Below are 14,861 nucleotides of genomic sequence, written 5' to 3'. Positions count from 1 at the left end.
TTTGAACCGCTTTCCGCCAAGCAACTGTAGGACAATGATTTAAGTGCTTTGCGTTTCTTTCTATCTCTCTCAGCAGTGAATTGGCAGAGTAAATTGGCATGTTTAATAAATGGCATTATTCGGACGTTTGACGACGCAAAAAATGTGTTTTTTTTTTCAATGCCATAAATTTGATGTCTTTTTAAAAAATCTAGTTAAAATATACAGTAACTGGGCATTTGTCAATGGAAATTTTTTTTTATTGTCAGTCCTTTCAATTTAGGACATAAAGTTTAAACAAGATTTAAAGAAGGCATACAATTACTCAAATGCTAATTATGATCTTTGATGACATTTTCGTGAAGTTCTCAACTAAAATGACGGACATTAAAAAAACGTGTTTTTCCGTTAGCAGATGCCCGAATAATGGATTTGTTCATTAAATTTGTTTTAAAACCATAAAATTTATCAACTAATTATGAATTTTTCTTAAACTGTCCTGAGATTCCTAATTTAAAAAACTGAAATGGGAAAAAGTCGCATTTTTCTGTTGACAAATGCTTGAACAATGCATTTGTTTATTAAATTTGTTTATAATTTTAACAAGAATAAACTTAAGGGAAATGTTCTTCTTTTTAATAGTGTTTCTATCCAAATTCCTTAAAATAAAATTTAAAAAACGTGAAACTATTGAAAATGATAAAAAATACATTTTCAACAAATAATTTGCCTAAGAAATATTTTTTGGTTGTTATATCATGATGGAATATTTTTATCTGATGTAAATCTATGATACGTAGGCGATTACAACAATTTTCCTATAATTGATAAGCACCGGGAACGTCAAATAGAACAAAATGCCATTTTTCATTTTATTTGCTTATTTATAAACAAATTTAAAGAATTAATAATAAATGAGGCTTCATAACTTTTTACAAATTTTATCATCTTTTTTTACATTTTTTACTTGCCAATCGGTCAATATCTGTGGGCTCTAAGTTATTTAGAACCAAAAGTCATATTTTCCTCACGGTAACGATCAGTCGAATGACTTCAGCTCCGACGAAGCATCCGCTTACTACGCTTACTCATAGTTCAATTAGTCTAGAACAAAACAAACACTATTCTGGAATTGGGCAATTTTATATTTAAAAAATCTCAGCTTTTTAACTAAACTATTCAAGAAAAATTAAATGAGTCCAAATTTGAGAAAAAGTCTTCAATCCACAAAAATATGAATTTTCAACTAAACAGTTCATTTTTAAGCCAAAACAACGAATTTTACACTCTAGAAATGAATTTTTCCTGTCTACAAGTATTCTTACAGATTAACAAAGTTCCGAATCCCACTTCTGGAAGATTCAACTGGCATTTACTGTGTTTTAGTCATATATATTTTTTCTTTTTATTTCAGTTTCTTCAGGTCTTTAAAAACTGTGAGAAGAAAACATTGCCTTGTCTCTCGCAGATGTTCCAAAGGTGGTCTTCGTAGAATAACTCAAAGAGACATGGCAATCACCCAATTTGGTTTTATTGGATTCACTTTATTATCTGCTGAAGAGTTGGGCATAAAGGCAAGTGAAGAAGAATTCGACTCACTCGTTCATTTTTGGAGAGTGATTGGCCACATGTTAGGAATGCAGGATAAGTAGGCATTTAATTTGACCAATTAAAATATCAATTTATATTACTAAAAACGATTTGTTTTAAATTTTACAATTGAAAATTCTATTTTTCTTATTTCAGATATAATTTGTGCAGTGGAACAGTAGCGGAATGTAGAACTCTCTGTAGAGGACTTTTAGACGACATTTTCATCCCTGTCTTGGAAAAAGAAAATAAGGAGTTTGAACAAATGGCTCACATTCTTATAGAAGGATTGTGGCCAATTATTGCTTTTTTGGAACCAAAAGCTTATTTAGCATTTACTTTGCAACTTGCTACCTCGGCAACAACAAATAATAATCATTCTGTTACAAATGGTGAGATTTATTTGAAATAATGGATAATTACCTGAATTTAATTAGGTTTTGAATTCAAATTTTTGTATAATGTTCTAATAAAGATTATTTTTTCAGACACGGCTTCATTACCACTGAAGAGTAAAATCTTATTCAATCTGCAAATAAACGTCCATAAATATTTATTACAAACAAGATATTGGTGGTCAGCAATATTTCGATTTTGTTATAATAATCTAACGAGATTCGCAATGTTCCTCACGGAAAACTTCCCTTTTCTTGCTTACCTCATTTTTGGCAAGAAACAATCGAATGTGAATATCTATAAAATTCATTATGAATGAATCGAATGTCATTGATAAATGAGACCAGATTTATTGAAGAAGGAAGATAAATAAGTAGTCAGAAGATCAAATCATTAATTTTTTTTGGATTAAGAATATCTTAAAGGTTCTTTCAAAGTCAAAAATGTAATTAAACTTTAAACATTTTTTTTTGTTGGGAAGGAATCCTGATAACAAGTCAAAAAAGTCATCCAAATTTAACTGAAGATTTTAAATTATAAAAAGAATCTTACGCAAAAAGTTATATTGTATAATGAATATCTTTAATATCGTGAGGTTTAATTTAATTTATTATTTCATTGGAAATATTATAATGTCAGTTTTAATAACAATGACATCTCATTAACGTTTAATTTTATTTTGAAGATGTCACACATGCTTTTTGCAATTAATTTATCTTGATTCTAGAAATCTAAAACAAATGTAAATTTAAATATCAAACGAGATTTTTAGGTAAGATAATATAATTTAATTTTAATACAACCCATTGAAATAGTTTTAATTTTGTTTTGTAGATAGCTTAACCTTTCTTGTTTTATAATGTTCTACTTGTTGTTTTTATAAAGATGTTGTGGTTGTCACATTGGTACCTGGTACAATATTGTACATAATATGAAAATATAATTTTTATAAAGTAATTTACTAACTTTCTGATTTATAATTACTGTAATGTACAAATTACTAATCAATAATATAATTTAAAGAAATAATGGAAGTGCGTTCACCAAAACTCAGAAATTTTCTTTTTCGAATATTTTTTTATTAGGGAATTTTATTTTTCAGAATTTTTTAATCACCTCAAGTAAAATATGTATTTATTTGTGTTTTCCTTATTACATTCTCATCAGAGAAGGTATTATATTTTTGTAAAATTTACCCCCTCCCCCCTATTTTTGTCAAATGTCCACGTTTTAAAACTTCCTGTATCCGAAAAACCACTTCTTTCAAAATTAAAAAATTCTTTGTACGGTTATTCATGATATTCAAAAAGTCGAACAATTTATTCTAATGACTTTTTTCAATAAAATTTTATTTCTAAATACCATACAAGATGATCATAAAAATTTTTTAATTTTCTTGAAAAATCAAAAATTTAAATTTTAACAGCATAAAAATTAATGGAAAATCCAAAAATTATATTTTTTCATTCAACAATTTTCCAGTATTTCAAAGATCCTCAAATATATAAATGCATTTTCAAAAAATAATATATATATATATACATAATTTAGAAGTTAAAAAACGGTAAGGCTGATTAGTAGACCGTATATGTAAAGTTTAAATCATAAAAAAACATTGGAAATGAGCAAATTCAGTTTATGGAAAAACGACAACAGTTGCAATAAAATGTTTAATAACAAAATTTCTTTTAAGAATGTGCATTTTTTTAAACGGGACAATGAGACTACATCTGTTTTAATACCATTGGAAGTTATCAATTATAATAATATACATTTATGGGAATGATATACAATTTCAGGGATAAACTCGAGTGCAAAGCAGGAGATACGTGATGAGAATGTGTTCGTTAAAGCCGAAGGAGCTTTAACAAAAGAGAATTCCCAATCACCAAATTACTGTTGTAGATGCTTTCACTTTTTGTTGTAAAAAGTCTGTGCACAAATATCAAGCGTGTAGCGCGAAATAAATATATTATCAAGCGCAAAGCGTGAGAACCCACAGTCGCGCACCCTAGGCGTGCTCAAATTTGCGAGCGATATTTTGAACGACTAGAAAAAACATTAAATATTTTTAAACAAATTTTCTTTGATCCAAATATTTCATTATTATATTTCAAATTAATAAATAAATTTTATTTAAAAACCATTTATTTAATTATTTGTATTCGGGACTTTTTTGATTCGGATATCTTATAATTCAGCAATTTTCTTACGGGAATCTGATTACTTGGAAATTTTCAAATTCTTTAATATTATAAACTGTTCGGAGATTTTCAAATTCGGGATTTTAATATTTCAGCAATTTTTTAATTTCGGGAATTTTACTTTTTGAATATTTTTTTTTCAGGAATTTTGTTTTTCGGGATTTTCCAATCAACCCAAGTAAAACATGCATTTATTTAACTAATATATTTAATTATTATTTTTTTAATTAAAAAATTCAAACTGTTAAAAAAACAATAAATATGTATGTTTTTTATGTATTATAAACTGTCTTAAATCTTACTATTCAGGAATTTTGAAATTAGCAATATTATTCACTGTTCGGGAATTTTTTATATTTCAGCTGTTTTATAATTTTGGGAATTTTTTATTTCGAATATTTTCTTTTCCAGGAATTTTACAATTTCTGGAATTTCCAATCATCCCAAGTAAAACATTTATTTAATTATTTAGTAATTATTTGTTTAAATTAGAAAATTTAAACGATTAATCGATACGTGAAGTGATTCAATGCAATTTCCGGTAAAACAATGACGCTTTGACGTCAATACGTTGCCGATGAAGGCGTAATACAATTTCCTTAACTCAACACGGTCTCAAAAACACGTTGTTTTCAAAATATAATTTTAGAATTATTATTACCATGGGTTCCGGTAAGTGCTTTTCGAAGTTATATACACAAGTTTATATAAGTGAAACTACTCTTGAACAAGTTTCCTAAGAGTTCCACAATAATTGCTCAATAGAAGGTTTTGGATGTTGTACGAATTCCCTTCTAATTCAATCTAAAGTTTTTTATTTGAAACAGAAACTGTATTCCAATTATTTATTACGACACAAGTAATTTCTATTACTTCGTTAAAGAAATAACCAGTTACATGAAATAACTGTAGTTACTTTTTTGGCAACCAGGTTATTTTTGTAAATAATTAACCAATTAGTAACTAGTTACATTTTTCAAAAACAGTAATTATAAAAATTGTTAGTTTTTTTAGTTACTCTTAAAATGTAGTTCGCAAGTCTTTTGTCAGGATAATCAATACATCTTTTATTGCTTTCAGAACTGTATTTTCATTTGAATCCAAACAACGGAAAAAAGTCTCAATGCAGAACAGAATACAAATAATTTGCTTATGAATCCACTTCATTGGTATAAAGGAATTTGATAAATAAATTGGCAAATAGTGTTATTATCAATAAACAAATATTTCTTTTTCCTAAAATTGTTTCATATTAATTCAAAAAATATTTATAACAGTGGTTATTGTTCACTTTTTAATTCATTTTGTGCTTAAATTTCCTTATTATATTAATATGAAACTGTTTTAGCAAAAATAACATTTTTTTTACTAACAAGAATCTATTTTCATTTCTCATCAAATTTGTTTATAAAAATTAAATTGATGAATATGAAAATGATTTGCATTCTGTATTAAATTAGGAAGATATGAAGTTTGTTTAATCAGTTATCAAAGCGTAAAAGATTGTTAAACACTTTTGTAACGGGTAAAAAAAATATTTGGAAGCACTAACCAAAAAAGCTACCGTTAACGAAAAATCTGATTTCTGAGAAATTTTTAATGATTCGGGTTTTAGTAAAAAAATAGTTTTCACTTTTAAAGCTTTTTACGAATTTTGAAAGGTTTTGAAAAATTATATTTTTTAACATTCCTGGCAACATTTCAAATGATTTTTGTTTTGAAAAATTATGTCTTAACAAAAATTGAAAAAAATTGGACTTATTCCAAAATTAAAAAAAAAAAAATTTGCAAGATTGTAAGTTCGATTGCATGACAATTTTAAGGAAAATTTCAATAATTTTAAAAGATACGTAGAAGTTTTAAAAAGATACAAAAATAATATAAATCTTAAAGATTTTGTTAACTGTAAAGCAAAACATAGGTTTTTTGAAATTTAAAAAAAAAATGTAGAAGCTTTTTAAGAATTTTGATAAGTTTAAAAAAAAAAACAAGTTTTTCTTAATATTTCTGGAAAAATGTTCAGTGATTTTTAACTTTGAAACCTTAAAGCTTTAAGAAAATTTTAATACCTTTGAAAAAAAATTCATTTTCGAAACATAATTTGGAAGATTTCAAGGAGAGTTTTTTATTTTGAACGATTTCTTAAAATTTTAGGAAAATTTCAAGTCAGTTTAAAAAATATTTAGAAATCATAAAAGCTTTGATTACAAAATAAAAAAGGAATGAACAGATGTAAGATTATATATATAGGAGTTTTGAAAATATTTAAACATAATTTAGAACTTGAAAAGATTTCAAATTATGTCACTAAAGGTTTTAAGGTAAAATTTTTGAATCTGAACAATGTTTCTCATTTTGAGGAAAAATTTAAGTGATTTTACAATATATTTAGGAATCATAGAATTTCTTTTGTGTTTATGATTAATATTTCTGGTGTGCTTATAGCTCAAATTTTTCTTACCTTGACAAGGGTGTTGAAGGAGTAGCGAAACTTTGGTGAATATTATGTACAAATGTTTTTTTCATAGCGCATCTGTTGAAATTTCGAGTTTCAGTACCTGTAAAGTGGGTTGAAACATGGTGTTTGCATCCCTAAAGTTGAAACAGTTGGTCTCCGAGTTTCGGTACGTGTAGAGTGGGCTGAAACACTGTGTTTACATCCCTAGGGTTGAAACGTTTTTCCAGCTGTAGAGTAAACACGTAGGTAGGTATAGGGTACACAGGTACCTCAACTCGAATTTTCAATAGAATTGGTATGAAAAATAATATGCATTACTAGGAATGTAACACAACGATCGCAACTCGTGTGAAGGCAGCCCACGCTTCGCTCGGGCCGCAAACTTCACACTAGTTGCCATCGCTGTGTTTCTATCCTTTGTAATGCAACATACTATTTCATTGTTATTTGATAATAATAAAAATAAAAATGACGAAAGGAATCGAAAAGGGAAGGAAGGGGATTTGGTTGGTTGCCTTCTCATTCTTCTATCCTCTTTTTTATTTTTTTCCAAACAAAACTTTTTTATTCTTTAGGAAAATTATTTTTTTCAGGAGGACCTTTTTTCAAATTAAAATAGGAATATTTTATGGTGGTTGTGCAAAGTTTTTCATTGGATTCTTTGTTTTTTTCTGTAATTCTGCACATTAATCATAGAAGCTTTGAAAAGATTAAATTTATTTTAAAATTTGAAAATATTTTTAAAAAATCTAAAATATTTGTTAATTTTTCCAAAAAATCCGAAATCTCCTTTAAAGTGACTTGAATTTTTCCTACGATTTTGTAAGTTCCAGTAAAATAAAATAATTTTCTTTCAAATTTTCTAAATTCTTTCACATTGATTGTAAAATTCGTATAACCTAATTTAACCTCGAGTTCAAGGATTCAAAACTTTAGAACAAATAAATAGTTATCAGAAATTTTTATCTTGTATCACAAATGTTTTACGAAATAAGAAATCAATTTACAATAATTTTGGACTTTTTTCTCCTTATACCGGTTATAAAAAAATGCAGTGGTTAAAACTATTTATTATTCAAGCGTAAATAAACTTAAATGTAGGATTCCGAAAATCTACAAGTCGTGAGAAAATAAGGGTTCCTTGAGTGTTTTAAATACGCATAATTCACATATTTAGACACCCATCACTAATATAAGTCCCGTTCGCATGCCAGAGGAATTGAGGTCATACGGAAAGGCTAATTGCAGAGTTATTATACGCAGCATTCTTTTTTATTTTCTGTGTAAATTATTTCGTTCTGCAAGGATGAATATTTCACATTTAATTTATTTATCAACTTATTAATAACCAAAAAAAATGTCCCTGAGAGCTAACAATTTTATTGTTTGCTAATTAGCTATTTTTATTAACTAGCATCCTCAATCATATCGTTTTTCGATTTGAGGAAAACGCCAATTTTCAAACATGAAGGTTAATTTTCGACCAAAAAAAGATGTATTTTTAAAAAAATATTAGATTTCTAACCAAAGAGATAAATTTTGAACCAAAATGGCAAATGTTTAACCAAAAAAGTGAGTTTTTAAGAAAGTTCTTGAACTTTTACCAAACAGTTGAATTTTTAACCAGAAAAGATATGTTCTCTATTAAAAATATATAACTGATATTAAAACTAAAAAATATTTTTATTTACATTAAAAAAGAATTGGATTCATTAATAAAAAATGAATTTAAAACAAAATGGTTGATTTCTTAACCAAAATAAATTTTTATTTTAAACAAAACATTTGCAATATTAATTTTTTCTTAGTATGAAATTTCAACCAATAAAGGGTTTTCAGTCAAGAAAGAAAAAATGTTAAGCAAATCATAATTTGAACGGAAAATACTTTTTAATACAAACTCAAAATTTCGAAAAACTATTTTATTTTTTAGGTTACTTTGTTTAGTTGACTAAAGGTTGTATAAGTATAATTTTCCTGGGTATCTCGAGAAAATTAAAAAAAAAAATTTAGAGATTTCAGAATTGTTGAAAATCTGTCTAGAAAAATTGTAAGAATTTTTTTTTATCTTGCATAATTTCACAAAATTTTAGCAAAAATGTCAGTCAGTGTAGAAAATGTTTAGGATTTTTTACGCTTGGAAGAAATTTTAAAATATTTGGTAAATTTTTGCAAATATTTCAAAATTGTAAAATATTTTTAATTGCACCTCTTTAAAACTTCTAAAATTCTTAAACATTTTTTAATTATCTCCCGAATTTTGTTTACCGTTTTGGAAATATTTTGTAATGTTAAATTTTTTTAAATATTCCCTTAAAATTAATATTTGTAAATAAATAATTACTTGAAATATTCCAAGGAATTTCAGTACAAAAAGCTCCTTTTCCAGCTTTCGTTATTTTTACTGAAAAAGTCAATCTATTTATACCGAATATAAACTTGCAAAATTCCAAATTTTTATTTTGAAATATTTTACATTCTTTTTCAAAAGTTTAGAAAATAATTTAAATTTTTTTGAAATCATTTTTAACTTTATTCTATTGTTTATTTAAATTCGTTTACTAAATTGTCTAAAATTTTGAAATCTGGAAAAATTTTTCTTGAAAATCTTTTATATCCTATTTCGACATATTATGAAATCATTTGATTTCATAATTCAAAATAATCAAATAATTCAAAATAATAAAACATTTGAAATTTTCTCAAGAATCTAAATATTTTTTTATTCTCTTGATACAATAAACGCCTAAGACATTTAAAATTTTTCACAAATCTTTTTAAATATTTTCATCACCTAAATCTTTTAAAGTTATTAAAAAGCTTTTAATTTTCGTTAAATTCTTCAAAAAAAGCTTTTGCCCATAATTTAATTTTTCTTATTTCTTTCAAAGTGTGAACAAGTTTACGAATTATAGTGTAGCAACAAAATGTTAAAAACAAACTTATTTCCTGATATTAAAAAAATATTTACAATAAAAAATTATTCTTTTATCAATAATATTTAGAAACATTTGTTAATAAATTTTATCATGAAATACAATTCCTTATTTGAAAATTTTTATCCACATAATCGAAGGTGCAAAAATTTGTAATCTCTTTTAATAGATAACGCAACTGAAAACAGACACTAAAGGTCATATTCACGAAATTTCGCTATCAATCAGGTTTTCCACAATATTGTGTCCGATATTTTCGAAATATTTGATAAAATAACTTTTTTTTTAGATAAGATTACAAATTTTAATTATCTGACAGGTTATTAAGTACTTTTCGTTATTTGACGTTGTGAAGTTTCTAAATTCGACATCTTATTTTAAGACTCTTGCGAATTATTGTTTCTAACAATAGATAATATTGATAAATAAACAATTAAAGTTAGCAAAGAGATCAGATTTTAGAAAACGTGTGACCTACATTCAAAAAAGGAATTGAGTCTAATGGGCTTTATTTTTAACTAGATTTTGAAATATCTCTACTATATAATTTCTTAATTTTAAAGTCCTTTTCTAGTATGATGAGTCAATATATTCAGCAATAATATTTGCTCTTATATTCGACTCAAACACTATTTTAAAGCGAAACGACGCCTATCTATAACTCAAAGATTTCAAGTTGGTGTAACATATTTTGTCTCTTCATTTTGTTATATTAGAATACCAGAATTTTCTAAAATGAATGATAAATTATTAATTAAATAATTTAATTAATAATTTATGATTATTTTTCTATATTTTATAATAAGGACTGTCCATGAACTGCGTTAAAAATTTAAGCGGAGGGGGGGCACAAAAAACTAATATTGGTAGTAGGAATAGGGGGGGGGGGGTGCTGGAAGTAACGTTACAATTCTTGATGCGTTTTGCACGTTTTCTGACGATAAATTTTAAAAATGGTTAAAAATCACATTAATATTTCAGACTTCACACAATTTCCCCTAATATTCCCTCTCTTCCTCTATTCTTCACAGAATTCAAGACACTTCCCTTTTTTCTCGTTTTTTTTATATATAAAATGAATTATTAAGACCCAGTAAGTATATCCAACTCTGTTTAGGTCAAAGTTAATTTTTTTTATTCAAAATTAGACTGTTTTGTTCAAAATAATTTTTTTTTCTTTGGATAAGGATTGAACTATTTTGTTGAAGATTTGTATTTTTCAGTGAATTAATCTGTCTCTTATTTCAAAGGAAAATATTTTTTGGGTAAAATATCAAATATAACCCCAGTGGGCACAAGCGTAAAAGAACATCTTTAGAACGGCTTAAAAATGTCGTAAGTCAGTCCATATAACGTTCCATAAACATACACTGTTCCAGAGACGTTTCAAACACGTAATTGGATCATAAAACGTTTTACGAACATTATTTGGCCTGACTTAGGACAGTTTTTAAAACGTTCGAATGACGTCTTTTGACTTGTACGTCCAAAAAACGTTTTTAGGACGTTCCAATTATGTTCTAAAATGTTGTGCCCACTGGGACATGTTTCTTTGAGAATTAATCTTTTTTGTTTAAAACTTTGATTACTTCGTTGAAGATAGAGCTATTACATTGAAGTTCCTTTTTTTTAGATGAAAATTCAACTGCTTGGCTCAAAATTGAACTACTTTGTCAAAAATTCATTTTATTAGAAAAGGATCCATCTAGTTGGTTAAAACTTCTACTATTTGGTTCAAAATTCAACTATTTGTTTTGAAGCTTGAATTACTTTGTTAAAAATTCATTTTTATTATTTAGTATTTGTTTTTATTGTTTTAGTATTTATTTTTAAAACAATTGTTGAAAATTAATATTTTTCTTGTTTTTGAGAATTAATTGTTTTATCTGCAAATTTAACTATTGCATTATTGAAAGTTGATTGTTTTTCGTTTAAAAATCAACTATTTGGTTGGAAATTTACATTTTTGCAAGTGCTTTGTAGAAAATCTGTCTTTTTGGGTGGAAAATTCTATTATTTTTGTAGAAAATTAATATATTTGATTTACAATTAACTTATTGGTTGAAAATTCATATTGTTGGGTTGAAAATGCGACTGTTTTCTAGAGAATTTGTCATTTTAGTATGGACATTCAACAATTTGGATGACATTTTTTTTCTCCGGACTGAAAGATCTTTCCTGTTCGAAAACACAACTCTTTCGTAGAAAATTCGCCCGTTTTTTACAATGTGATCTGCTTAGTACAAAGTTGATCTATTTTAGTTATAAATGAAACTGTTTGGTTAAAATTAATCTATTTAAGTTGAGGATTTAACTATTTTGTAAAAATGCTTCTTTTTTGGTTGCATAGCTATTTTTCATTAAAAATCAAAATCTTTTATCTTTTAAATGTCAACTATTAAATTTTTTGTTGATAAAACATTTTCTTGACTAGATTCGACTGTTTTTTATTTATAAATTGAAATCTTTGTTTGGTTGAAAAATCAACTATTATATTATCTTTCGTTGACAATAATAATTTTTTCATTGAATATTTAACTAATTGATTGAAAGCTCATCTTTGTTAAAAATAATGTCTGTTGTTAAATATTTATCATTTCAGTTAAAAATTGTACTATTTTGTTAAAAAATCGATTAATTCGTTAAAAGTTTATCTATTTTGTTAAACTTTTAATTATTTTGTTGAAAGTTTAACTGGTTTTTGTAGCATTTGTTATTTTAGATTGAAATTTCAACTGTCTTCTACAAAATGCGTCTTTTGGTTCAAGAATTTAACTATTTGGTTGAAAATTCAAGGTTAATATTTATTGTTTTAAAATTAGATCATTTAGACGAAAATTAAACTATATGGTTGAGAATTTTAATATTTTGTTGCATATTAATTGTTTGCTCGAAAATTCAACTATTTTGTTACAAATTCTCCTGTTTGGTTTGAAAATTCCGTTGCTTTGTTGCAATTTTTTATTTTTTTTTTTTAATTTGAAAATTCAACTATGTTCTAAAAAGATCGCCTTTTTGGCTTGAAGATTCGGATATTTAGCTAAAAATGAAAATGTTTGTGGTTGAAATTAATTCTGCTTTGTTTAAAAGTTAGACCATTTGCTGGAAAACCCGTATTTGAACATTAAAAATTAAACTAGTTTGGCATGAAATTTATTTGGTTTCTTTTTCGAAAATTCAACAAGTAGCTTGAAAAATCACCTTACTTGGATGAAAATGCATGTTTTCGGGTTTAGAAGTTACATAGTTTCTAAAATATAATTTGGCATAATTCGATATACAGTGAAACCTTTCAATAGCCCTCCCTTCTTTAGCCCTTCCGAGAATTGAAGCCGCAGGTAGGTGAAACAGAAGCTGCGCGGGATCTGCGGTTGTCACTCAGGCGAGCACTCAAGCGTGAACAAACAAAAGCGTAGCTATCAGACTCTTGAGAGGCGGCTTTTTCAAGTCTGTATACCCAGCGACATTTTTTTAAAGCCATTTTTTTAAAGCTGTATAAATATTGGTTTCTAGGAATTTCACAACTTTACTTTGGGACCATGACCTTTCTTTACAAAAACTATGAAGTAAAACAAAAAACACTACCTCTCACGTTCTCCTTGTTAAGTTTGCCTTAATATTTTTTCACACGTGACGCTTAGTCCCATTTTATAGAACTAAATATGAATAAATAGTTTTATGCGACATGAGCATGGTTTCCTCATTTTCTGGGCTTGGTTTGGAACCGAAAAGTAGCTCAATGTTGGTGGTGGGGAACTTAACCGGCCTAGGTGGCTAAAGTGCACTTTATTGTTCGCGAGAAATGTGCACGCATGCGCGTTCTTTACTTAGACCCATGCGCACTTTTCATGCATTACTTGCATCTTTAAACTAGCCTCAAACCCGAGACTTAAGATCACGAGAAAACTCGGAAACCATACTCTTATTACCCTCGGCCGTAAGAAGACTAGTTCGCTGCCTTGGCGCACAATATACTATTTTTAATGAATTAAAATGAACGAGATTTTAAATAATTAATCATTAAAGTTTAAAAGATTTCTACAGGTGGCTCAGCGAACATTTTATTATAAAAATTGTGTCTTCGCTGAATGGCGAGCAACGATTCTTTGAGTACTTCAAATTCTGCAAGGAATAATCAAATTTATTCAAAACCTTATTGTTCTCTCTGCAACTGCGAATGGGAAATGAAAATTGCCCATGGGTTGGCTGTTAGTCTCGCAATATTGGAAGCCAAACGACTTTTTTTATTGGCTCTGGAAATGATTGTCGAGTCTGCAGTTCTCCTATTTTCTGGTGGAATAAAACCCCTTATCTTCAGCTTCGTTGATGGTTTTCTTGGATTCCCATGTGCCCTTGCTGTTGTTTACTCAATTCGCAAGTACTTAATTATTACCTATACTGACAAGGAAAAATTTCATTTCTTTTTTCAATTTGAGAACCCAAAAAGTTGAAAAAATTTTAATTCATAAGAATTAAATTTTAAAAGTGGACAGTTTAAAGATTTTCTGAATACTAACATTCCATCTTTTACTTGATGATAATCAAATATGATATAATTTCAATTGTACCCTTTTAGCTTCAAACCGACATAAATTACACATTTGTAATTTGAACTAACCCACTTTAAAATAAATTCGAAGTTCATTTTTTACTGCAATACTAACAAAGATATATATTTACTAATTATTAATTATTAGATAATATTACTAATATATTTCTGAAAAACTGTATTATATAGATAACATAATAGAGCAAGAGCTATTTTCTTAGAACCTTTCTAGATATCCAAATCTTTATCTTAATTTTTTTGTATCTTTCCTTGTTCCTGCGAAAAATGTGGAAATTCTATTTTATGAAAATAAAATTCTCCTGGCCACAAAAATACTTTATCCTACATAAAACTTACTAATTTTTAATGTTTTTAAACTTTCTTCCGACGGGGTTCGAAAAATGATTACAAAACTTACCAGAATCCGAAAAGAGTATACAAATACCTAAATAAGGTCAAAAACTGCAGAGTTTTGAATAAAAAATGTGTGATTTGTTGAAAAATAGACGTGAAAATTTAAATTTAAATTTAAATACAGGTGTCGCCTAATTTTGATTTATTTACCAAAACAAATTGAAATTTCGCTCATTTCTTCAGTGAGCATTGATCAAATGATCAAAAACCTTGTTAGGTTTTAAAAACGCTTTTTCAATAATATGTTGAATTATTCCATCGATTTGACCATTTTTATAGATTTTTAACTGCTATCCAAGTTATGTAAACATATTATTTAAATTTCAAGAAAAGTA

At 26.9% G+C, this 14,861-nt stretch overlaps 2 protein-coding genes across 7 annotated transcripts in view; both read left to right on the top strand.

Annotated features, from left to right (window-relative positions):
- Window positions 1-2,677, top strand: part of LOC117179701 — a 32,251-nt gene extending 29,574 nt beyond the window's left edge. Inside the window, exons 4-6 of one of the 2 annotated variants that reach the window (XM_033371728.1) lie at window positions 1,394-1,627; window positions 1,726-1,961; window positions 2,058-2,677. In XM_033371728.1, coding sequence (XP_033227619.1) covers window positions 1,394-1,627; window positions 1,726-1,961; window positions 2,058-2,284 — 697 coding nt within the window. In that variant the 3' untranslated portion in view covers window positions 2,285-2,677. The remainder of the gene's footprint in view (window positions 1-1,393; window positions 1,628-1,725; window positions 1,962-2,057) is intronic. The other variant, XM_033371727.1, reaches the window with a different exon arrangement.
- Window positions 2,678-4,729: 2,052 nt separating this feature from the next.
- Window positions 4,730-14,861, top strand: part of LOC117180122 (peripherin-2-like) — a 54,369-nt gene continuing 44,237 nt past the window's right edge. For 3 of the 5 annotated variants that reach the window (XM_033372464.1, XM_033372461.1, XM_033372465.1), the window contains exons 1-3: window positions 4,730-4,841; window positions 5,250-5,338; window positions 13,608-13,941. In XM_033372464.1, the coding sequence (XP_033228355.1) occupies window positions 13,652-13,941 (290 nt within the window). In that variant the 5' untranslated portion in view covers window positions 4,730-4,841; window positions 5,250-5,338; window positions 13,608-13,651. Of the gene's footprint in view, window positions 4,842-5,249; window positions 5,339-11,226; window positions 11,272-13,597; window positions 13,942-14,861 lie in introns of those variants that run through there. The other 2 variants (XM_033372462.1, XM_033372463.1) reach the window with 2 other exon arrangements.

This window comes from Belonocnema kinseyi, chromosome 9 (assembly GCF_010883055.1).
Source record: "Belonocnema kinseyi isolate 2016_QV_RU_SX_M_011 chromosome 9, B_treatae_v1, whole genome shotgun sequence".
Classification (NCBI taxonomy): Eukaryota; Metazoa; Arthropoda; class Insecta; order Hymenoptera; family Cynipidae; genus Belonocnema; species Belonocnema kinseyi.
This window is presented reverse-complemented; position numbering and strand designations above follow the sequence as displayed.